The 25972-nt window shown below is 43.3% G+C and overlaps 1 protein-coding gene across 5 annotated transcripts in view; it reads right to left on the bottom strand.

The window, feature by feature from the left end:
* The window catches only part of GCNT4 (glucosaminyl (N-acetyl) transferase 4), a 30961-nt gene extending 14658 nt beyond the window's left edge, over positions 1-16303 (bottom strand). Inside the window, exons 1-2 of one of the 5 annotated variants that reach the window (XM_007975515.3) lie at positions 13969-16303; positions 7910-8050 (exon numbers count right to left, since the gene is read on the bottom strand). Coding sequence is in view for 1 of the 5 variants with exons in the window: in XM_007975505.3 (XP_007973696.3) it covers positions 13533-13867 (335 nt within the window). In the remaining 4 variants the exon portion in view is untranslated. Of the gene's footprint in view, positions 1-7909; positions 8051-13236 lie in introns of all 5 variants that reach the window. The other 4 variants (XM_007975531.3, XM_007975505.3, XM_073014676.1 and 1 more) reach the window with 4 other exon arrangements.
* Between the last annotated feature and the right edge of the window lie 9669 nt (positions 16304-25972).

Raw genomic sequence — 25972 nt, 5'->3', positions numbered from 1 at the left:
TTATTACCTGTCTTGAGACAGAAACATAAGGTCTGTGAAGGCCTCACTCACTACTTTACCCCCGGTACTAAAGACATCCATACCTGGCACAGGGTAGTTGCTCAATGGGGCAGAGTCAGAAGACCGAAGCTCTAGTCTAGGCTCTGCCACCAAAAATTCTTCAAGTGACACTAGCATATCACTTAATCTTGGCAAGTCTTTCTTTCCCATGTGTTAAATGGGATAATGTTTTTTCTATCCCACAGTGCAATTGTGAAAGTCTTATGATGTAATGCATGTGAAAGGCATGGGGAAAAAGACAACTTTGGTATGCAAATGTCAGGTATGAGGACCTCCACAAGAGGAATGGTTTCTTGGGAAAACTGAGAAAGAGTCAACATGTTATAAGTTGGTTTTACTTTTCTAAAACAGTACGTTCATTATTCCCTTCATTCTGACATTCTAATTATTATTGGGTTTTCACTACTTGACAGCATTCTTTTTTGTTAATATCTGGAGTATAAATTGTTCCTAAAGTTTCAGAATTATGTAGACATACACCTGTCTTGGATTTTGAGACAGGAAGCAATGTAATTAATCTTTATAGTTGTTTTTCTCCCCAGTATGCTCGATATTTTTCAAAAGATTAATAACCAAAAAATTTATTTAAAAGACAGCCGAGAGCACATACAACTGGTTTCATGCAGAGTTACTACTGGCTAAAGACGGTCTGTAAGTTTATGTGTTGCAAAAGCTATAAACTTTTCCCATAAGTTCATTATCTTTCACGGGCAATTCTCCAGATATTGCAAAACTACAATGACTTGTTCTTGCATCCCTGTTTGGCAAAGTCATCCCTAAGGACCATGTAACCCACAAAGCAGTACTGAGAATTCTGCAGCAATGTGAATACACAAACACACCCTCATACAGGGCCTTTGCCAGTGTTCTGTCACTCAAATCAAACATCAATGAGACTGGCTCAGCTCAGTGCATTGGGATGCCCCTCATCTAAAGGAGCTCTGTTTGATGTCCCTGTGGAATGTATGATGACTGGCAGCTTTCTCTCTAGGCCTGCAATTATGAACGCCATCATCTTCTTTAAATAAAGGACTACTTTACCTGCAAGATTTGGAGAATAGAGACCTAAAGGAAAACACTGAGCATGAAAATAATTCTATCAACCACCTCTATAGATTATAATTCTTCTAGCTAGAAACTTTACTGGATCCTCTCACATTTGGGCAGAAATAAGGGACCTGTAAGATTACATGGGAAATGAGCAACCCACATCAAGATGTATATACTCAGGCATAGACCTCTCAAGGTCATTGGAAATCTGGGCTGTAGCAATGTAACAACAACAACAACAACAAAAGCACAGAATTCAGCCACGGTCACACCAATTGGGAAACAGTACACTTGATTCTGGGCTTTATTTCATCTGGTCCACAGGGCAAATATCAAAAGCTGATTGTGTGTGTATCTAGCTGGGCAAAGCTACATGGCTAAAAAGTCTTTAGCAGGAAGTGTAAAGGGCCACATACAATGAAACTGAATGAAAAGTTTTTGTTTTGTAATAGATTGTGACCCTCAACAAGGAGTAAAACATTAACAGTTTTTTTCTAAAGAAAATTCTAAAAAATATCAGAAGATGGTGAATTTCAAAAATAGTTATGCCTTCAAATTTCAGTTTGATGAAAAAGCTCACATGAAATGTTTGCTTCTTTTTAGATGTAAAGGATTATGAAAAAGGGGTGAATGAATGAATGCATTAGATCTTTGCCTCTCAAGCTTTGTCAAATAAAGGTTTCATTCCTTCTTGGGATCCCCGTCTTCTGTGCCCTTCTTACTTAGCTTGACACAACATAAAGCCAAACTACATTTTATGTTCCAGGTTCTAAGTTAAAAATATGGGTTGAGGATATTTTGACTTCTTTTTCTATAAAGTAGAAAAACTGAATTGAAAAACATGTCTATTTTTGAAAATGTATATTTATTGTACTAAAAAGAAAATAACTTTCTCCATCTAATTTCTACATGCTTTTTTCCCCCTCAGAAATTTCTGGAAGCATTTATTTTGGTATTATATGGCTAACTCCATATTTTTTAACTGGCCAAAACTAATTCCTCAAAGATTCCATGACTAGCTGAAGAGGTATGGGTAACTGATTTCTACATGTGCATTTAAAGCAGACTCTCCAATGTCCATCACAGAGGCAGCACAGGGATAAACAGACGTGAATCAAGGGTTTGTTTTTTTTTTTTGAGACAGAGTCTTGCTCTGTCGCCTAGGCCGGAGTGCAATGGCATGATCTTGGCTCACTGCAAGCTCCGCCTCCTGGGTTCACACCATTCTCCTGCCTCAGCCTCCCAAGTAGCTGGGACTACAGGCGCCCGCCACCTCGCCTGGCTAAGGTCTGTGAAGGCCTCACTCACTACTTTACCCCCAGTACTGAAGGCTAATTTTTTGTGTTTTTAGTAGAGACAGGGTTTCACCGTGTTAGCTAGGGTGGTCTCGAACTCCTGACCTCGTGATCCACCCAGCTCAGCCTCCCAAAGTGCTGGGATTACAGGCATGAGCCACCACGCCTGGCCAAATCAAGGGTATTGATGTTAGAAATGGCCTGAGGCCAGACCACACACTTCATGAATGGATTAGACACCCTGAGTTTAAAATCATCACCCTTAAAACCCTGAGTTTTAAGTCATGAGAAGAGCTTGCTTGTTTGTTTTCTGGGTTCTTCCAATATGGTGGGAAGCTCAGCTGGAGACTTCAACATGCTTCTGCACTTCCACTGAAAAACTCAGGACTGGCAGCTCTTGGCATGACTTCATCATTTAGCTAAGATCTGTGTGTTTCTTGGCTTAAACTGTACATATTGCTCTCAGATCTTGTGTGCATATTAGACACAATAAAATTAAGACTCAGGAATTCAAAAATTAAGTTAAAAGGATGGAAGAAATAAAAATCTGCAGTGCTTGGGAAAATTCTGCCACAATAGGAATTTCAAAAGCAGAGATTTCAACCTACCAAAAGTCAAATGTAGAAATGATTCCAGAAAGCTCTCCAACCGCCATCTCCTACAAGGATCCCTTCTAGCGATGGTTTTAATTAAGTTAACAGGTCTTTTTCAATATGTAGGTTTTATTTCAGGTTAATAAAAAGTAAAAAGATTGTTTAGTTTACTAAGAGTCTAAGCCAACTTATATGTCAACTGTATACAAGGCAAAAGTAAAAACCAGACTCTTCAGATTTTCCAACAGATTATGATGTTAAAACAGTATGGTCTGGTGCCAGCATAAAGAGAGATCTGTGGGATAAAATCCAGAAACAGATCCATAGGTAAAGGTTTTTATATATGGCTCTGGTAGAGAGTCAGCTGCCTTCCAACATCCATCCTCTCTTCTTTACTAAGAGAACCCTATATTGTTGGTGGTAGAAACACATCTCTTGAAAAGACTTTTCTCTAACTTCCATTGTATAGGAATAAAATATAATGTGGGATTTTGGGAAGGTTTTCCTAAAGGGGCCTGATTCAGGTAGGAGGTATGCCATTTTGTTCTTTCTTTTCTTCTTCTTCCACTTTTCTGCCTGGAACTCCAACATGATGGCTAGAGTTGCAGCACCCACCTTGAGACCATGAGGAACAGACCAAGAGAATATCAGAGATATCAGGATACCTCAGCCCCCATATCCTTAAGCTACTGAACCAACACCAGCAAACACCCACTTTGAATTCTTGTTATATGAGAAAAGTAAGCCCTTATATGTTTAAGTAACGTGCACTTTGAAAGATGACCGTAGGAAAAGGAAATGCTTAACTAACATATACATACGCACGTCCAGGAGCCAAATTAAATTTAAATCAGATTAAAGTGGCTACTTACACAACAGTACCTTCCTATATATAGCCAAGTGCAAAATAATGTGTCTTAAATGATACTGAACTTCTCATCCATCTATATTTAGAGGCAGATGGAGGCTTTAGGTAAACATCTGAAGGAAAGCAGATGCCAAGATTTACCAAATTAACTTTGATGTTGGCAAGAACTGTGCAGTCTGCTCGCCATGCCTCAGTTAAGTACTCTTTAGCTTACGGCAAACCTCCTCTGTGTATGGTTTCTAGTCATAGGCAGGGGACAGGTCACATAATCCCTGAAGGTCACCTTGCAGGTGGGCTGTCTTCTTGAGAACGTGTTATGTAACAGGGGACTTTGGAACCTGCTTTTCAACAAATAGCCATCAGTATCATGTAGATATCAACTCAACAAGTACTATGTTGAATAGTTCTGAGCCACCCCGAATGTGCCCCTTTTCCCTCCAGTTGCTGCCTGACCCCATTCCTCTTCTTTCTGCCCCACACTGGACCCCCTCCATGTTACCTTCCTGCTTTACTTCTGTGTACATCATACAGGTTTAGAATTTAAAGCTAATGGTTCTGAACTGAAGTCCTGAGTCTGCTGCTAATAAGATGTCATTATTCTAGTAGCCTTTCGCCTCCTCATCTGTGAAAGAGGAACAAGGGCACTGACTCACATGGTTACCGTGATGACTAAATGAGCTAATGCACTGGGCACATGTTGGCAGGAAAAACAGCCTGGCACAAGGCTGGATGATGGTAAGGGATCAAAAGCATTTGAAGCAGCCCAGTGTCATTGACCAGTGGCCATTCTGTAAACAAGGACTGGGCTTCAGCTTCAGCATGCTGCGTGTACTCCCGCACTCAGACACCATCTCCAAAGGCAACAGCCATGGATTTCCGCTGGGTAGACTGGTGCAGAAACATCAAAGGCTTCCACGATTCTCATGGTCAAGGAAGAATCAGACAAGGGCCCACTTGTACTATTTTTACAATTTTTGTTCAGGTTTGACATATTTTCAAAATAAAAATGGATTTTTTTAAAAAAGAATCACAGGGATAATGGGGAGAGGACAGAATGAAAGTGCTTTAAATCTCTGCCTCATATTAGGATTCAGGCAACACATTTTTAGTAGCACAGTTTTGAATATTTTTTAGGTCTAGTGTCATTGCTGTCTTCTTGCTATAACCTATACTTTCCAAGTATTATCTGGTTCACTTCTTTGTTATAAAAAGAACTTTTCTTGTTTCTTATTTATGAATTAGTTGATGAACATATTCTTTTTTTTTCTATATGGTGGTGAAATATACATAACATTTACCACTTTAGTCAATTTTAAGTGTACAGTTCAGTGGCATTAAGTACATTCATATTGTTGTGCAACCATCACCACAATCCGTCCACAGACATGTTCATCTTCCCCAACTGAAACTCTCTACAAATTAAACACTAATCCCACAGTCTCCTGCTTCTGCGCCCTGCCAACCACCATCCTACTTTCTGTCTCTACAAATTTGATTACTCTAGGCATCTGTATCATAGGCATCATACAATAGTTGTCCAATATTTGACTGGCCTATTTTGCTTAACATGTCTTCGAGGTTCATCCATGTTGTAGTGTGTGTCAAAATTTCTTTCCTTTTTAAGACTAAATAATATTCCATTGTATGTATACATTACATTTTGGTCATCCATTCATCTGTCAGTGGATACTTGCTTCACTTCCATCCTTTCAGCTATTCTGAATAATGCTGCTATGAACATGGGTGTACAAATACCTGTTTGAGTTCCTGCCCTCACTCTTTTGAGACTATCCCCTATATAAACCTTATATTCTTAGATATCCAATTTCTATCCTGGTTGCCCATCCATCCCACAAACATTTACTGTGTGCTTGCCATGTGTCAGGGAGGCACTGTGTTAGATTCTGGAGAGATGCAACTAGAAACTCTACTGCCTGCACAAATGCAGAGAGAAATAAACAGTGAGGTCCTAGGTAACTGATAACACAATCCAAGAAATCCCAGTTATTTTGTCACATTCACATTTGAATTTCTTTTCTATAGAAATTTTCCAGAAAAGACAAGTCACTAGCTAGCATTTGGAATTTTTTTTTTTTTAATTCAGGGATTTTCTTGCCATGATGTTGAACTGATGTTCAATTCAACGATAGATGTTCGATTCAATGTTCAACATCAGTTGAAATGATGTTCTTCCTTTCTGAGGATCTCTTCTCCAGTTCTGCATCCCATCTTTCAGCTCTACAATCATTCTATTAATGTTTTTTTCACATTGTAACTTTGCAACCTAATTGGTGTCTACCTTGTGTATCATTCCATTTCTTTCTTCTGACACATCTGCCGTATGTCTTTCTGAACTTGCCAGCCTCAGAGGAGGGCAAGAGGTTGCTGGAAAGGCTAAAGGAAGAAGGAACCTGGTAGAAGGTGATGACTGGGCAGAATGAGCTCCTCTTTGTTCCACTGAGGTAGAATGTGGGGCTGTAGAGAAAGGACACAGCACAAATATTGCAAATATGCTGCAGTGACACAGACAGCAGGAGAAGGAAGGAAAAAAGGAGCCTTGGAAAGCACAGGAACTCTGCAAGGTGTTGTTCCTTCTGGTCCTGGGCCGAACTGTCCACCCTCTGCTGCCGTCTGAACGAGCTGCTCTCGAGTGGACTGTCCAGATCTTGCAGATGACCATGAGAAATGTCAGGGCTTGCAGACTCTTGGAAACAGGTCTAACCTACCCAAGAGGAGACAGGCTGACTGGACAAGCCTGGGCACAGCCAAGAAGCAATTCCTGCCAAAGGGTCATCCTTGCCACTTCTCCCCTTAACTAGATTAGAAAAAAGCCCAGAAGACCAACAAGAGAAGATGGGGTTGCACAGGGGAGGGAAATGAAAAGAACAGAAGAGCTGGAAGCACAGAGGATTCCTGGGGAAGGAGTTAAGAATATGCCACTCCAAAATATGCCACTGTGATACTGACTTTTGAATTAAGGGTACTTGAAAAATAGCAGGTATAAGATCATTCTGCCCTTCGTGCTGTTTCTTAAAAGCAGGAGATGAAATCCTTATGTGAAATGAGAATGCTGACAGATAGTCTCCTTAACAGTCTTGTCAAGGACAGAAAGTTGTGGCCGAGAAAAATTTGTACAAACTTTGTTACACAACCCTTATCCTCCTACCCGCTTCTCCCAGTTAACTACCCTAGCCCAGGCCTCTTTTTGCCTTGCTATGTTTTCATAATTTCCTATTCTTTCTCCAATCCACTATATAAGTGTTCAATTCTCACTGCATCTCTGGGGCTTCATTTCCTTACGAGGGCTCCCCTGTCCCACAAAACTTATATTAAATAAATGTGTGTGCTTTTCTCCTGTTGATATTTCTTATGCCAAGTTAATTCTCCGGCCCAGCTGAAAAACTGTAAGAGTGTAGAGGCAAATTTTTGCCTTCCCTACAATAGAGATTTACTTGAGACTACAGAGAACTTTATTATCACCAGGTGCTTTTTCAATTTTATTTATTTATTGTTGATTTGCTTACTATGGCAGGGCAGCACATGGCATCAAAAGAGGATTGGAAGCATTTTGGAGCATCTTGGAGGAGGAGAGCGGCTGGATTTTATTGAGATGTTGAAGTTTGGTTTAAGGCTGGAATTTCACTGTGGGTGGGGTTTGGGGGAGGCTTGACTAGGATTGGATAAGGATCATGATATAACAGTTTAGGACTCTAGGTAATTTTTCATGCTCTAGAAACCATGGCTAAAAGCATTCCTGCCACAGAGGTGTTCTGCCTTTTGCCTTTAAAAATGATTTTCTGCAATTATATTACCTAATTGTACTCCTTTAAGAATCATGTATGAGCAACATTTTAGGGTTTTTTTTTTAATTAAATAACCTGAATCTCTTGGTTAAATCTAGACTTTAGCACAAAACTCTTAGGTTTTAGAGCTTGGGGGAGGTAGGTAAAGCAAAGAGAAATTACAAGGCACAATTTTTGCTTCCTATTATTTTGAAGCTTCTGAATTCATCTTAATCTGACTGTAAATAAACTGAAACTTACCTTTGTGTCACCTCCAAAGAAAACCCCAGGCTGATGGTATAAACAGCATAGGGAAAGGAGCATCACCGTCAGTTACTGAGGAGGTGCTATAGATGTCTGTACTGGGACAGAGACCGAGGATGCAGTTCTAGAACATGGGCCCTATAAAGAGAAACCATGTGCAGGAGGACTTTAGAACAACAGTCATTTAAATGCAAACAATGATGGGACTGATGACAACTATTCCTCTGATGTTAACCCAGAAGGACTGCAAAAGATGCTATGGTTTTGAGCCTCATTAACTGTGAGGAAGGCCTCTAACAAAGATGCTCACGTTATTATTAACTCCTCAACCAGGATATCAGTAGCCAAATTGGCAAAGGACACAAAGGTGAGACTCAGCTTATACGGAAAATAACAGAAATAGGAACCAAGCAGATTACTTGGATCTAGTAAGATGAATTTTAACAGAGAAAAGTACAAAACTAACATGTGCAAAAAATTAACTGTATTTGTTAATGGAGAAACGTGGTTCATGGAGAATTGTGGTTTGCGGAGAAACGTGGTTGGACAGGAGCATCTCTAGAGGATAGTTCAGTGTTTTGGCTGACCGTATATTTGGCATGAGTCACAGTTTGGTTCGAGACTGTCAAAAGAAAACAAAATGCAGCAAAACAAAAACAAAAACAAAACCATTGTGGTCCTGGACAGCATGCAAACCACAAAGCTGCAGAATGAGACAGCTGAATGCAGAGTGCGAATCCCTGTTTCTATGAATAGTACCACCCAAAGAGGAAAGCATTTCCACAGTTTAGACCTTGGGACAGAGGAAGGGACCACCCCACTCTGCTCTGTCCTGAGCAGACACCCTGAGAAATGAGTTTGTGTCTGGCTACACCCGTCTGCTGGAATCGTAACTGATGGAAGTTAAGCAGCCCAGTGAGAAGCTAGCGACCACAAGAGGGACGTGGAAAGGTTAAGGCTGAAGAAGTAACAACTCAATAGAGGAGTGAAAGCTGGTTCTAAATATTTAAAGAACTTATTAAAGCACAAATTGCTGAGCCTCACAGGTTCCCAGGGGATGCTGATGTAGATGGTCCTGAGGCCACACTTTGAGAACCGCTGCTCTAAGTAACAAAATTGTAGTTTTTTTTTTTTTTTTTTAATACTCTGTAGTTCTAAGATTCCACTAAGACCCGATGGCCTGTTCCTCAGTAAATCCACATTGGGAAAAATTTACTGGTTTTGAAGCCTCACACATTTGTGGTTAAGATTGTGTTCTTTCTAACATTTCATATCGCTTAGCAGAAGTTCAATCTTTCCTTTATGCCCCTTAGTGTTTCTTGTTAGTTCAGCTTCGTAAAGCAGACTTCTGTTTCTGCTTCATCTTCTGGAATCTTTATATAGTAGACATTTTTCCTCTGGTCTTCTTCTACTTTGCCTGTATTTTTCTGTTATGTTCAGCAGATCAAGCTTCATAACCTACTAAGTTGTGAGCTACCTTTATCAAATGATATCTGGCTCCCCACATCTACAATAGTAAATACTGATCCAATCCTGTCTCTAAATGCCCACACTGAGCCCACCATCCCAGACATCTATTAGGATGGAAACGGCTGCATTCAATTCCTGATTAATTTTCTTTTCTCTTATATACTTGAAGCTTCAGTCTTTAGATCTCACTAGGAAAATTACAAGCATATGGGAATGCATGTAAATGACATGCAAAGTAATGCAAATTAATACAAAACATACATCTCTAAATTGCTTGAGAAAAGTCTATAAGCCTTAATGTTGATGTTATTTGCTTTGCTTCACTACACTCTGGCAAGCAGTGACTGGATCCTTTTATGACAGTTAATTTTATACAGCATCGAACACCTGACACTTGTTGACACATTAAGTGGAAGATGCCTTGCCTGTGAGTCAGGCAAATGGGACCCTGGCCTTAACGTAGCCACTGTTTGGCTGTATGGCCTTGGACAGGTTCTCAACATTCTCTAGGTTTCAGATTCTACAACCAGAAATGATTGCAATGGCATCATGTAATAAAACCGCCAGGACTAAGGTTTACTGAGCACTTACTATGTGCTAGGCATAAGGCACACATGATGTACACATTGTGCTTGCATAATGCACACAGGCAATCCTTACAACAGCTCACAAGGAGGTGCTGTAGAGCACGTACCCCTTAGGTGTGGTGTCATTTTAGAGACCAGGAAACCCAGACAGGAAGGTCAGGAAGCTTGGGCCTGGTCCTAAGCTAGCGAGTGACAGAGTCAGATCCAGGAACTCAGCAGTCTCACTGCAGAGGCCTTGCTCTTAGCCATGCTGCACCTCTGTAGCGTGATTATCATCCATGTTTCTCCTAAACATTACATTTGTATGATCTGTGAAGTAAATCACTCACAGTCATACGTGCTTTAAAACACTGTTTCTGTAAGATGTTGACAGCTTATATTATATAAGCTTGATGTCAAAATACCATCACAATCCAAGGGGGGGGGATCCAGACATCCTGTGTGCTCAGCTTCTCTTTCCAACTCACTCCATCACATTCCCATATGTCTAAGGCTCCCTCATCTTAAAGTACCTAGCCCTCTGTCCCACCTCTCACTCTGGGAGCAGCTTCCGGTCCTCAGCCACCATCGCCTCGCCCCCAACCCCATCCACCCCAGGATTCAGACCCCACCCCTGGTACAGATGACTACCATCTTTGGAGAGTCAGCCAGCGAGTGCACTATGTGGCCACTTAGGAAGCCATTCCACTCAGGAGCCTCGAAAGCTGCCCAGACTCAATAAAACCAAACTTGTCTTTCCTCCTCCGATGTTCCCTGTTTCTGTAAATAGCAGCACCCAAGCTTAGAGGGAGTCACGCTGCATTCTCACACCCTACACAAAACTCAGCCCCAAGTCACTCCAGAGCCAGCCTTGAATCTGCCCACTGTGTCATCCCTACTGGCACGACCTCAGCCTCAACTGCCAGGCTTCCTGCACCCTCTGAGCCAGCCCTGTCTACTTACGGGCTCCTCACGTCCATTCTCCACGCCGCAGCTGGAGTTTTGTTTTGTTTTGTTTTTAATCCATATCTCATCTGCATACTATCAGGTGTGAAACTGTCCTGAGGATCCACTCGCCACAATGCCCCTTGGCACCACCTGGCCCTGGTACCTGCTGGCCTTCCCGGTGCCATTCTCCATCCTCCCCTCAGGTCATACTGAACCTGTGTTTTCTTCCAACTCTCAGGCTTTCCTCTCCTCTGGTCTCAGCACACACCAGTATTCCCTTGGGTGGAAATACTCCCCTTTCTCACCTCTCCCGTCCCCCACGGCTGCTTAGTTTACACAGCTCCTACTCATCCTCAGCCCACCTTCAATCTCCCCAGCAAGGCCTCCTGCTTCAGCACCGATGCAGTGAGCTGCATGCAGCACATCCGCGCCTCACAGCAGCCAAAGTGCCTGGCTCACAGCCAGAGCTCAACACAGGTGGACTGAAGAACTCACTTGTCAGCCTTGCTTTGCTGATTTTTACTGTCTCACTGCTTTTTCCCACCTTGTAGCCTAAGAAGGAAATCCCCTGAAGCTGACTCCGTTTTACCTCTCCTATGTGGTGCTGTGATAAGCCTCAGGTCACCAGGTCATGCTCCCAGCACCGTGGGTCAAGGGTGAGGCAGAAACAGCACCGTCAGGTACAGGGCCCTCTACCTGCTCTCTCCCCCTCCCTTCCTGGAAAACCACCATAGGTCAAAGTCAGTTTGGGAAGCACCTGTATTTATGGCCTGCTTATCTTGAAGGCACTTGGCCAGGTGCCATAAAGTGCCAACTCTGACTGCCCGACTATGCCATTCACCCCTACCTACCTCTGTGCAGGAGATGTGACATTTAGCAAATCGGTATAAACTTTTTCCCCCAAAGAAAAGAGTATAAACCTTCCCATCCCACCACCACCCCACAGCAGGAAACTCCTTTCAGTACCCCGGAGAAAATTCGGCGGCCACACAATTCCTTGGCTATTGTTTCTCTCGTGATACCAGAAAGAGATAAATCAACATCATCTTTAATTGGTCGTTTCTCTCACAAGATTGGATCCTTAGAAAGTGCAACATAGGATATGCTCTCTATAATGATTCACTTTTAAAGATTTTACTTCCTTAAGACACTATCAACAAAAGCTGTCAAAATGAATTGTTAGTTTCTAGAATGTTTTAGGCTTATTGATGCTTTAATAGGGGCATGTTTTATGAATGCAAGATCAAAAAGGGCGACTTATGTCTACTCACATGAGACAATTAAATGCATTATATTATCCCCAACTCTGTTAATCTTCTGGTTTGTTGTTCTTCCATTATTAAAGACTTAAAAAAAAAAAAAAAAAAAAAAAAAGAAGGAAAGAAAGGAATTTAAAAAGTGCCCCAAGGCCAATATCGTCTCTCTGCCTGCCCAGCAAGGGGACAATATACTGTTTCCCAGGCTACCTGACTCGGAAAACTTCCCCGTCAGGGAAAGCTGAGTCCTTAAATTTACAAAACACCCACTCGCCCCGTTTGCCTAGCACTGTTTCCTACGTGCAGACTGCAAATGCACTCGAGCGTCCCATTTCTCGGCTCGGATCCCAGAGGCTCCCGACCCTCTGTGGTAGGCACCGCCACCTCGCAGGGGGACGATCCCGGCCCGCTCTGCGGCACAAAAACTTGACCTTAAAAAGCGCAGAAGCTGGTCTCTGGGAAGGGCGCGGCCTGGGAGGCGCGGCCCGCAGCTTCCGCCCCCAAAGAACGACTCGGAGGCCCCCTCCAGCCCCGGTTGCCCTGGCACAGAAGCCGCGGGAGCAGTCCTTTCACGCTCCCCGCGTCCCTGTCCCGAAGCCCAGGGGCGGGGGCTCCGGCAGCATCGCTCGTCCCTGCTGGTCCAGGGCTGCGGAGAAGCTGCAGGAAGCTCTGAAAAGCGAGCGTCGGGAAGCCGGGCTCAGCAGTTCCCCCGGGCCCCCTGCGCCCCGCAGCAGCGCGGGCCAGGCTGCGCAGCGCTGGGCCCCGAAGGGCCAGGACGGCGGGATGCCCCCGCTCCCGGCAAGGGAGCGCCCACGAGCCGCGTTCTTGGCACTCGGGGAGAGTCCCGGGAAAGCCCAGCGCCGGCGCGCCTGCGACTCCAGCCTGGCGGCTCCGCTCCGCCCGCGAGCCCAGGAAGCCCGCGCCGCGGCCCGCGTCCGTTATCCAGGACACACTCCGCGCCTGCCGCCCGCCGCCCTTTCCCAGCGCTGGCCTCGGGGAACTTCCCCGCGTCTGGCCGCGGACGGCGGCTGCTGCGGGAGCCGCGAAGTTGCGGCGTCTCCTAGGCGCGCGCCGGGTAGCCCACCTGGCCCGCGACGCTGTGTCCGCCCGCCGTGCTCGCTGGTCGGCCCCGGAGTTACCGCAGGCGCGGGGAGAGGCCGGGGTTCAGCCCGGGTCCCCGCGCGGCTCCGGGAGGGCGCCCCCGCCTGCCGCCTGGAGAGGGACGCGGCGCCGAAGTTTTCCCCGGCGGGAAAACGAAAGTCGTGAGGAGCAGAGGGTCTGGGCGTCCCGGCCACCCCCGGGCGGAGACGAGGCTGAGACCCGGCTAACATCTCCAGCCCCGGGCGACCCTCGCTCGCCAGCGTGGCCAAGTCGACTTACGAGAAGGAGCGGGGCAGCCCCGAACGCGGGTCCGCGAGGCTGCGGAGGCCGCCCCGGCGGTGGCCGCGGGCTGTGCTCTGGGCTCCCAAGCTCTCCGCGGCGGCTTGCTCTCGCACTGCCCCTCCGTCGCCCTGCTGGGGAGCCGCTCTCTCCCAGCCCAGGGTGGGAGAGCGCTGAGCGGCCCCCGTGACGTGCGGCGAAAGGAGGAGCACCGCCGCCGCGCTCCCGCAGAGGGAGCTCCCTGCCCTGCGCTCCCGGTCCCCGCGCCGCGCTTCGGACAAAGTTCCCAGGCGCTCGCGATGATCTCGGCTCTCCGCCGCTGCCCGGAGCGTCATCCACCTTCGGTTCCCTCCCACATTAGACAAGAAATCTGAGGTCAGGAGAGATAAGTAACTTGCCCAAAGTCGCTCAGAAGGCAGTGACAAAGCAAACTCACATCTGCGGCTCCTTTTTCCCCCCTGAACTCCGGGCTCTGCGGAGGCTCGGGCCCTGCGGGAGTCGCCCAACCAGACAGAAGGCAGCTCGCTCTCATGGGTAAGACGAAGAGTGTCCCACGCAGCCGCGAGAAATATTATCAGCAGCGTGGGAAGGTGGAGCTTTTTGCCCAATAACTAGAGTGCAAAGTTGTTTTTCAAACGGTGCCTACATGCCAAATCGGTTTGCTTTTTATCCTTAAGCGAGGGTGAGGGTGGCGGCTGTGCGGACGCCAATCGGGATCACCAAATAAGTGCACTGGAAAGAAAGCACACAGCTACTTAATCAATTGGCCATCAAGGACTCGGCCTTCCGAGCGGGTTCTTGTGAATATGCTAACCTTGTAAAACGGGCGCGCCACGCTCTGCTTGCTATTCACGCACTTCCAGGAGTCTCCCGCCAGGCTCCACGTCCTTTCGGGGCCGGGAGCTCCCAGGGCTTGCCTTTCAGGGCAGGGAGTGGCACCAGACAAGTCAATCCCAGTCGGTTTGTTCCTTACTCCTTGGTCAACCAGTATTGACTGAGGGCCTGCAATGTGCATGGCTGTTGGATGGGGAGCTGGGTCGGTAGGACCTAGGACCTCGGACCCAGTGAATCTCAAAGAGGGAGTGTCACATGGGTCCCCATATAGTTTACTCTCAGAATCTGGAATCTGCCCAAAGCAGTAGAGAGACTTTGAGTCTACCCCAATCCCCACGCCTTTTTAAAAACTCCCTGTGCTCAGAGAGCAAGTGTTTTAATATTCGTTTTACAGACTTACTTTCAAGCAAATGGCCAACTTCGCCTTCACTTCCTCCCCGTGGGACCACCTCTTTCTGGAATAATAATTTACACTTCCTGGGTCTCCCTCATTTGCACATGATGATGGTGATAGTCGTGATGGTAAAAACAACTAAGGCTTCTATTATCCACCCTGTGCACTGTTCTAAGTCATTTATGCAGATTAACTCTTTCAATCCTCACAACTTTATGAGGGAGGTGCTATTTTAATTCTGATTTTACGGATGATGAGAGGGAGGCAGGTGAGGTGAAATAACTTGCCGGGAAGTGGGTGGTCTGTCTGGTGTCCATGCTCTCAACCACTGAGGTCTCCAAGACTGGAATTCAAAGGGACCATCAGCCATCATTAACCGCAGCTGACACATCTCAAACAAGCCATGCTAGGAAATACATGCACTTCCTCCCAAAGAGGTGAATTTTACTATTTTGCGTATATCATGTCATAAAGTGGATATCCATTCACTCACTTGCTCCTCTATTTCCAACTTCCAAGTCAACTATTTTGTCCTAAAGCAAACTATTTCTTAAAAACCTATTCATCATAAAGTTTGCAATTTTTGTTTTGGATTGTTTTTTACGCTCAGACCATACCCAGCTGTTTCCCTCTCCTTTCTACTCACAGACTTGTTATGCTTTTTTTTTTTTTTTGTGAGACAGAGTCTTGCTCTGTAGTCCAAGCTGGAGTGAGCATGCCACACTGTAAGCATGCCCATTGCGCTCAGCATTCCTGTATTGTTCTTCTAGGACTGCCTAACAAATAACCAGGCAATCTCAGCTCACTGCAACATCCACCTGCTGGGTTCAAGCCATTTTCCTGCCTGAACCTCCTGAGTAGCTGGGACTACAGGTGCACACTAGCACATCCAGCTAATTTTTGTATTTTTGGTGGAAACAGGGTTTCACCATATTGGCCAGGCTGGTCTTGAACTCCGGACCTTGTGATCCGCCTGCCTCGGCCTCCCAAAGTGCTGGGATTACAGGTGTGAGCCACTACGCCTGGCCAAGTTACTCTCTTTCATCCCTTAAAACCTTGTTGTAACCAGCCCTGCAGGTCTTCTGAAAGTGGGTTGCCCAAAGATGGTAGTGGCCCCAGAATGGTCTCTGCCACACTGTAAGCATGCTCATTGTACTCAGCATTCCTGTATTATTCTCCTAGGACTGCCTAACAAATACCACAGACTGCACGACTTAAAACAACAGAAACGTATTTCCTTACAGCTCTGGAGGCTGGAAGCCTGAAATCAATGTGTTAGCAGGCTGGGATCCCGCTGTGCCCCTTCCTAGCTTCTGGTGGTTGCTGGTAATTCCTGGCATTCCTTGGCTTGCAGCTGCATCACTCCAGTCTCTGACCTTTTCCTGTGTCTCCTCTGCAAATACGTTTCCCTCTTCTTTAAGGACACCAGTCATTGCACTTAGGGCCCACCCTAATCTAGTATGACCTCATTTTAACTTGATTACTTGGCAAAAACCCTATTTCCAAATAAGGTCACTTACACAGGTTCCAGGTAGACATGAATTTTCAGAGAATGCTGTTTAACCCGGTGCAGTCTCCAAAAGTCATTTAATAAAATGACAGTTAATAAAAACATATTGCCTGAGCTAAGGATGCAAAGAGGTGTAAGTCACAGCCCCTGCCCTCCAAGAAACTCTAGTTACAGAGGTAGTCCTTGCACTGAGAACATAAAGACTGGAGTCACTAAGAGCCAACTAACTGGAGCCAAATGACAATCTGGGGACCAAATGGCAGCTGTGCACAAGGAATTCAGCCAAAGGGGCACGGTCACTGAGGATACGGTTATAGGACTGCACTCAAAGGTGAGGGTGATTCAAACACATCTATGAGGGAAAAATTGAAAAAGCAAAGAGAAATAAGGAGAGCTTATCAGAAACACAGCTCCAAGGGGAAGAGTGTGCCTGGCAGAATTTTACTTCTTGAGTTTCATGCAGAAATGAAAGACTGAAGGGATGCAAATACCTATCATACTGAGTATAAGAACATGGTGAATTACTTTTACTGTACTAATAGAATGCTGTAATGCCATAGCAATTAGCCTGCTTTAAAGTGCTCTCTTCACTGGGCACAGTGGCTCATGCCTGTAATCCCAGTACTTTGGAAGGCCGAGGTGGGAGGATCACTTGAGGTCAGGAGTTTGAGACCAGGCTGGCCAACATGGCAAAACCCAGTCTCTAGTGAAAATACAATAATTAGCCCGTGTGGGGGCGAGCACCTGTAATCCCAGCTACTTGGGAGGTTGAGGCAAGAGAATTGCTTGAACCCGGGAGGCGGATGTTGCAGTGAGCTGAGATCACGCCACTGCACTCCAGCCTGGGTGACAGAGTGAGACTCCTTCTAAAAAAAAAAAGTGCTCTCTTCTTTTAGTAATATCATTTGATCTTTATGACAATCCTGGGTGTCATCAGAGACAGGGACATCGTATTTTATAACCAAGTATCCCAAGGCTCAAACAATGAAGTAACTTGCACAGGTCAAACAGCAAATCATTTGTAGAGTTGGTATGAAGCATATTTGCCTGGATATTCCTCAGTTAGGAATATCCCCATGATGTTGGCTCATGGGCCAGCCTTCCAGTATTGATTGCTTTGTTTTTGGTCCAAAGAAAACGTTTCAAGAAAAAGAGAATCCTGCAAGAAATGGAAAGTTTTTCTAAAAGCTACGTGAATCTCAAACTGGAATTGTGAAAAATCTTCCCCAGACATCTGAACTGGTTTCACTAAACCTTCTGAGGATTTGCAAGTGTATTGAAGTCTCCTTTAGGCCTTCAGAGACTTAATAGGATCTAGTGGGCTTCTGCAGAACTTCGCTGATTATCCTAAAGAAATAGGGGTTGAATGAAACTTTGGGGGCACTCAGAACATGAGAAGTTGAGGGGAAGCTGAGTAAAAAACAAGAAATTACATTACAGGATGGTATGCCAGCAGAAATTGACAATTAAAACTCAGTATCTGATCTCACCAATGTGTAAAGTTATACACAGACGACGAGATCTTGGTATGTTTTGAAAACTTTCTGATAAGAATCTGCAACTATGACTAGCAACTGAAAGCAAGCAGGAAGTCTAGTGTTGGACTGAGTATCTGATGATTTAATGTGTTTCCCTGGATTTTCCTTTGCTTAGCAAGCAGGTAACTTGCTGAATCTTCTGCTGGCTGTCTTTAAAAGTATATTTAAGCTTGAAATGCTTTTGATTCTAGTGTGATTCATTGAGTCTTGGTTGTGCATAGTGCTACACTGGTTGCTATGGGAGAGTACAAAAATATAAAAGACAGTTCCTGACCAAAAGAAAATCCCATCTAATTTAGGACACATGAGACATATAGAATAAAAATTATATAAGTGTGTTTGCAATGGAATTTGTAAGCAGTTATTACTCAGTTCTCTGTTCAGATGTGACTTCTTGAAAACAGGACCTCCTTGGCTACACTTTTTAGAACAATGGCCTGTCCCACCTCCACATCACCTATTGGACTTTTTCCTGCTCTGTGGTCTTTATGACACTTATTTCTATCTGAAATTAAATTGTTGCTTGTTTACTCTGCTCCTAGACATACTATCTCTGAGAGCATGAACTTTGTCTTATTCTCTGCTGTATTCCTAGCCCCTGAAGAAATGTTGGTAACATAGTAGGTGCTCATTAAATGGTTGTTAAATACATGAATAAAATACATATTAACCAACTGAAAATGCGCCAGCATAACTTGGATTAATACTCCTCACATTTGCCTGATAAGACTCACCTAGGCATTTGGAAAAAAATTTGCCGCAGGTTCTGATTGAGTAAGCCTAGAGTGGGGCTCAGGAATCTATAGTTTTAAGACACATCCCAGGTATTTCTTTTAATAGGACTGTCTGGGAAACATGCATTACTACAGTAATTGAGGGTTGGTGGGAAAGAAAAGTGAACTGATAACAGCAGGTTGCAGAGGTCAGTGGCTGCTCATTGCAGTTATCTGGAGGAGGTTTTAAAAATACTGATACCCACTCCAGACCTGTGAAATTAGAATCTTTTAGGTGGGGGCAGACTTGGGCAGGGTATTAAAGCCCAAGGCAGAGCCCTCATGGTGTAATCACCTCTGAAGCGTTCCACCTCTCAACACTGTTGCACTGAGGATTAAGTTTCAAATATATGAACTTTGGGGAACACATTCAAACCCTAGTCCCTGGGACTGCTGATGCCCAGACTCATTCGCAAAGATTCTGCTGTATTGGATATAAGGGAGGTGTTTTTTTGTTTTTTGTTTTTTGTTTTTTGGGGGTGTGTGTGTGTGTGTGTGTCTGTGTGTGTGTGTGTGTGTGGCAGAGAGGAGAAAGAGAGAGAGAGACATGCAGCAGTGTTGCTAATCAGAGGTTTAGAAAGAAAGAGGAGAGTCTGGCCCATATAATCTTCATAATAACAACAGCTATCGTTTATTGAGCAGTCACTGTGTAACAGCCACTGTGATGCCTGCTTTGCACAGACTACTTCATTTAATCCCCCACAAAAACTGTAGGAGGGAGGCACATTGGCAGCCCCATTTACAGACATATGATGAGACTGGGGAGGATTACAAGGTTCTATGACTAGGGATTGGTAGAGCTGGGATGTCAGCCTAGAACCTATACTCATATCCTCTGTCCTATACTGCTTCCTCAGCCAAAAACAGGTCTGAAGAGAATGTCAACAAGGAGAAATTCTCTGTGGTAGAGGTCACGTCCAGTCATTTTAAGCTGTTTGCTGTGCTGTGTTGTGCTATAATTCTTTCCTCTTTGCCAGCAAGCCTTAAGCAAAGCTTGTTCCACATCAGCTGGCATGGGTGGTGCTGTGGGGAAAAAGAAACCAGGTGGGGTGAGGTTAGCATAAGGCAGAAGGATGGAGAAGGTGGTGACAGCACTAGAGACTGACAGCAGTGCCCAGGAACCAACCTGACGGGCAGGCTGATGGAGAGTTTCATAGAAAAGCAGTCATAGTGGGAGAATGTAACTTCTTGGGAAAATGTAGAGAAATGGGGTAGAGGTACTAAAAGTGGGGTATTAGTGGACTGCGAGGCTCAAGTTATCCCACAGGGCTTCTAAAGGAAAAGATGGTCCACAATTCCAGAGGGCTAGGGCCTCTCTGGGCTTGCATTACTACATATAAAGTTATTTGTGGCACAGAGCTGGGCTCTTCTAAATTTTACTGTCTATTTTTTTATTTACCCTGGATTTTGGGTGGGGACTAAGACACATTTTCTTAAACCTTTTCATTTCCATCATCGGCGTTTCTTTTGGGGCCATTTTTACACAAAGGAACAGTTTTGACTTTGCTCTATTTAATCATTTCATAACAGTTACTGTGTAGGCAATAAGGAACAGAGAACAAAAAAGCTATGCTGAGATAAAGATGTGAGGTGACTGGTGAGGCTCACCCACCAGCTAGGCAACTCGCCTTACCACTTCCTTGCCTCCAGCTTTGAAGGATAAAATACAACCTCATATCTCAGCCGAACTGCCATACGTCATGGAACTTTAAGATGTCTTGTGAACAGCCAAAAACATAAATGTTAACTGCTTTTAACTTTTAGAAGTACCAGTATTGACATTACAGCTTCAAATGTTTGCATCTACCATTCCTACTTTAAAGCCTAAAAAGCATCGTAGCCCAAATGAAAAAAATAGCAACTTAAAAATATGCCCAGAAATTGAGAAGTTAATCACAAATCCTGAACTAGGGGCTAAAGTCTGAGGCAAGTTGATTTGACATGGCCTCAAATTCTGTTCCTCTTATTTATATGGTTAAAAAAAATTAGGGACATAAGAACATTAAAATAAAGTTTAAGGAGAAATGAATCACATTTCTTGGCTTTCACATGTTAAGAAAGATATGTCCCTGGTTTCTTTAAAATAGGCTTCAACAAAATGAGATGAGAAAAAAATAGGAGAGGGACTCCAAAGAAACACATGCAGAGCTGTTGTGCTCTTGGCCTTCAACAGCACAGAAAATCCAAAGGGACTTAAAATCCAGGCCCACTGGGCACATGCATTCACTTAAAAGCAACAAGATAGTTCCCAGTGCACACTGAATTTGAGAAATATCTCAAACGGAATAAGCTTTGAATAAAGCTGGGTTTTTTTGTTTTTGTTTTTGTTTGTTTTTTGTTTGTTTGTTTTTTACCTGGAATGCCCTAGATTGAAAAACAGAGAGTCTCAGAGCAGGTACTAATGTGTTTATATTAGAACTTATCAGTGAGACTTCTGCATTTCATTTTCTCAGTGAGTTTATGTTTATCTTTTTGGAGACATGGTCTTTGTCACCCATGCTAGAGGGCAGTGGTGCAATCATAGTTCACTGTAACCTCAAATTCCTGGGCTCAAGTGATCCTTCTCCTTTAGCTTCCCAAAGGGTTGAAATTACAGGCATGGTCCACCAAGCTTGGCCCTCAATGAGTATTTCTGTCTGCCCTATCTGCCTTTCATTCATTCAAAGGGAGCAAAAGTTGACTTCCCCAGCATGTATAAGTGGAAGGAATCAATAGGGCTACCATTACTCAGAATGAGTAATGTTTTAATAATTTAACATATATTTTGAGGTAGATACTTTTGGTTGAGCAAGAGACATACATAGTGCCTAAAAGCACGAGCTCTGATGCCAGATGACCAGGTGTGAATCCCTGCTCCACCACCTGGTAGCTGCTGTGTGTTCACATTACTTCATCCTGCACCGCTACCTCATGTGCAAAATGGGGATAATCATAATCTCCTACCTTTTAAGTTGTGGTGAGGATTAAATGAGTTAATACATAAAAGGTGCTTATAACAATGACTGGTATATATAAGTGCTCAATAAATATTAGCTCTTACCCCAATCTCCTCCATCCTCCCTCCCCCATTTTGTTTCTGTTTGCTCATTTATTTTTTTAACTGGCAGAGTCTGGAATTTGTACAGCGGACTGCTTACCCATACATGTCCTTGTACCTCTCTAAACCAATTAAGGTAACACCACTTCCCTGGCTAGAGAGGAATGGTAGGTGGTACAATTCTGGTCAATGAGATACAAGTTTCCTGGGGTTAGGGTGTGTTCAGGGAAGATTTCTTTCCAAAATAAATATCTTGGAAAAAAGGTCTAATTCCTTTTCCTAATGATGCTGTTTCTACATGTATAACGACCTGTAACAGCACAGCCATGTTGGCACTGTGAAGAGACGAAGAAGAACGGTGAAAACAATAATGACATTGTTGAGTTGAAGAATTAATCAACCCTGCCTGAAGTTACTGCCTCTGGATCTGTTAAATGAAATGATAAATTTTCCTTCTTGCTTAAGCCATTTTGAGTAGGGTTTTCTGTTATTGTATCTGAAAACACTAACTGGTTGATATTTCTTAAACACCTACTATGTTCAAGATATTTTATAGGGAATATAAAGTGTAAAACCCTGAACCTGATCTCAATAGATTTTCCAGATACATGAGGTAGATAAACCATAAAAAGAAAACTAATAATGTCAGTGATATGGTTTGGATCTGTGTCCCCACCCAAATCTCATATTCAATTGTAATCCCCAGTGTTGGAGGTGGGGCCTGGTAGGAGGTGATTGGATCATGGGGGTGGTTTCTGATGGTTTAGCACCATCCCCCTAATGCTGTTCTCGTGATAGAGTTCTCATGTCTGGTTGTTTAAAAGTGTGTGGCACATCCCCCCACTTCCTCCTGCTCCCACCACATAAGACATGCCTGGTTACCCTTTGCCTTCTGCCATGATTATAAGTTTCCTGAGGCCTCCCCAGAAGCCAAGCAGATGCCAGCATCATGCTTCCTGTACAGCCTGCAGAAACGTGAGCCAATTAAACCTCTTTTCTTTATGAATTACCAAGTCTCGGTTATTTATTTATTGCAATGTGAGAACAGTCTGATATAGCCATGAAGTAAATGTTAAGTGGTTGGATTGGGATGGTCTGAGAAAGCAACATAGATGGTCATATCTGAGGAGAGGCCTCAAAGAATAAGAAAAACATAAATGGGCAGAGAGAGGAGGGAACATTCTAAGTAGGGGAAACAGTGTAAACAAATGTAGGGGAGAGTTAGGGATTAGTTTGCTAGGGTTGCCATAACAAAATACCACAAAATGGTAGCTTAAAACAAGTTTATTTCGCATAGTTCTGGAGGTGTGAAATCCAAGGTCAGAATGTCCACATGGTTGATTTCATTCTGAGGCCTCTCTCCCTGGTTTGTAGATGACTGCCTTTTTGTTGTGTCCTCACATGATCTTTTACCTGTGTGTGTGTATCCCTGGTGTTCCTTTGTGTGTCCCAATTTTTTCTTCTTATATGGATATCAGTTAGATTGGATTAGAGCCCACCCCGATGACCTTATTATAATTTAATCTTATCTTTAAAATACAGTCACAGTTTGAGGTACTAGGGGTTAGGATTTCAAAATATGAATTTTTGGGGTACACAATTCAGCCCATAACAGAGATGAAAAGGGAGTTTAAGGTCAAAGGTTAGAAAGTATTGGGAGGTAAAGTTGAAAGGTTATGTTAGGGCCAGATGGTTAGGTAATATTGAATACTGGGTCTAGGGTTTACTTTTGCAGCAGCAGGGAAACAACATAGATCTTTAAGAAGAAGAATTTGGCAGGAGTGTATCACAGGTGTATAATAAGAGAAAGAGTGGGAGTATGAAAAATGGGTTAGGATTGCTATTGCATATAGTCCAGACAGGCACTGGTAAGAACTGAACTCAGGAGAGGAAGTTGAAGGGATTGATGAAAGAGAAACTGAGAAGAAAAAGACAAGATGTATGTTTTAGTCTGTTTTCTGTTGCTATAACTGAGTACCTGAGACTGGGCTATTTATAAAGATAATAAATTTGGTTTTTATTGTTCTGGAGGCTGGGAAATCCATGGTCTCAGGGCCACATCTGATGAGAGCCTTCTTGCTGGTGGGGACTCTCTGGCTTACTGCCTGAGGCAGTGCAGGGCATCATCACAAGGCGGGGGAAATGACCAGAGAGAGCCAACCTGGCTTGTTATACAGAACCACTTTTGTGATAACTAACCCACTCCCATAATAACCCATTAATCCATTAACTCATGAAAAAAATTAATCAATTTATTATTCATGAGGCCCGGCCCTCATGACCCAGTCTTTTTTTTTTTTTTTTTTTTTTTTTAGAAGGAGTCTTGCTCTGTTGCCCAGGTTGCTCACTGCAAGCTCCGCCTCCCGGGTTTACGCCATTCTCCTGCCTCAGCCTCCTGAGTAGCTGGGACTATAGGCACCCGCCACCACACCTCGCTAATTTTTTGCATTTTTAGTAGAGACGGGTTTCACCGTGTTAGCCAGGATGGTCTTGATCTCCTGACCTCGTGATCGGCCCGCCTCAGCAACCCAGTCACTTCTTAAAGGCTCCATCTCCCACCACTGCTACATTGGGGATTAAGTTTCAACACGAGTTTCAGAGGGAACCACCAAGCCATAGCAGTGTATGTTTAGAATTTTCCAATAATCAAGCCAGTGGAAGCTGTGCCATAATAATTCAGCTTGTAAAAAAAAGCATTATTATCATTTAGGGTTGTGAGGCCTGGAACATAGGGGTTCCAGCTTTCTAACACCGAGGACTACCTGTTTGAAAAGGAATAGGCTTCCTTTTTGGGTACGGAGTATTCCAGAGATGTTAAAAAATCAGTTTTATAAAAAGGATAAAAGTAGCAGGTAGAAGATTGGATTATTAGATATTCTTCATCTATGGTTTAGGGTCAGAAGCCTAAAGGCTTCATTTAGAACCCAGAACAGGTAAAACATGTAGATAACATCCTAAATTGCCCAGTCTTCTCACAGAGATAGTCTAGGGTAAGGTAGTTCTCTCTAACCCTGGTTGGAGTAGACCGTTTTGTTGTTTAGTTTGGGCAATGCTCAGCATGCCTGGACAATGGATGTTATTTCAGTCACCAGTTGGTATATAAAATAGAGTAAATGGGCTTGGGAAATTAAGAATTTAATCACCAAAATGAAAACTTAGAATTGCAAGATCTTTTGTATTAAAAACTTAGCATATATGACTTTTGTAGATTGTAATCACAAGACAAAATGCCTGTTTTAAAAATTATTATCTTAAAATTGTTTGAATTACAAAAGACATGTGTGCCTGATTTCTTTTTAAAGTTGAAAGTAAACTATAAAAGTATACTTTCATCCTCCTCAGTCTAGCTTCCTTAGGGATATAAACAGTTATCCCTTAGGCACTATAAACAGTTGTATCTGTAGCATTCAAGAACTTTTACTGAACATATCCCCACCTCCACCCCACACACATAGAAACACACATTTTCAGAGCTATTTATTAAAAAGTATATATTATATATTTATATAGTATGTATATATACTTTATGTACATTTATACCAGTATATATGTATATATTATGCATGCAAAGGTATATAATTTTTCTTTAATAAAACCGGTACTTGCATTAAACATTGTCCAACAATTTATATTTTATTTATGTATAATTTAATTAGTACATATTTTCTCAAATGGCTCATATTTTAACTGTCTTCTTAAATAATAAAACAAAATACAGAATAAAGTCTCATACAGATTATTTAAGAATTAGAAAAATAGGTACTCCAAGGAAATTATAGTGAAACAATAAAATTTTCTGTTGGTTTTCAAATGTAACAATATATAGTTATTCTATCCTGAACACTTTCATTGGACTCTTGAAGGAAGAAAAATAAAATGATTTAATATGTCATTACACTTTTATTAATAGACAAACATTTCCAGGTGCTTTTTCAGATGTTTAATTTTTTTATCTAAATAGAAAGAACACACACATAGTACCATTTTCAAATTTGCCAAATGGCACATGTAGGCAAAAGTAGGTCTTTTTCCTTCGTTCTCCAACCCCATAATTTATTTCTCCACAGGCCACTGTTAAGCAGTTTCTTATATATTCTAAAGATGTATCTTAACATTCTATACATTTAAAATAAGAAAATATTCAAAAAGCAAGACCATATCACCACCCACCAAAATCACTGGGCTTGCATGAGTGCAGGCACACCTCATTTTATTGCACTTTGTAGATATTGCATTTTTTTTTTTTAACATATTGAAGGTTTGTGGCAACCCTGCGTTGAGCAAGTCTATCAGCACCAATTTTTCCAACAGTACACGCTCACTTCATGTCTGTGTCACATGTGGGTAATTCTCA

Source organism: Chlorocebus sabaeus, chromosome 4, assembly GCF_047675955.1.
Source record: "Chlorocebus sabaeus isolate Y175 chromosome 4, mChlSab1.0.hap1, whole genome shotgun sequence".
Classification (NCBI taxonomy): Eukaryota; Metazoa; Chordata; class Mammalia; order Primates; family Cercopithecidae; genus Chlorocebus; species Chlorocebus sabaeus.
The sequence above is the reverse complement of the archived record's forward strand: the minus strand, read 5'-3'. Positions and strand labels throughout refer to the sequence as shown.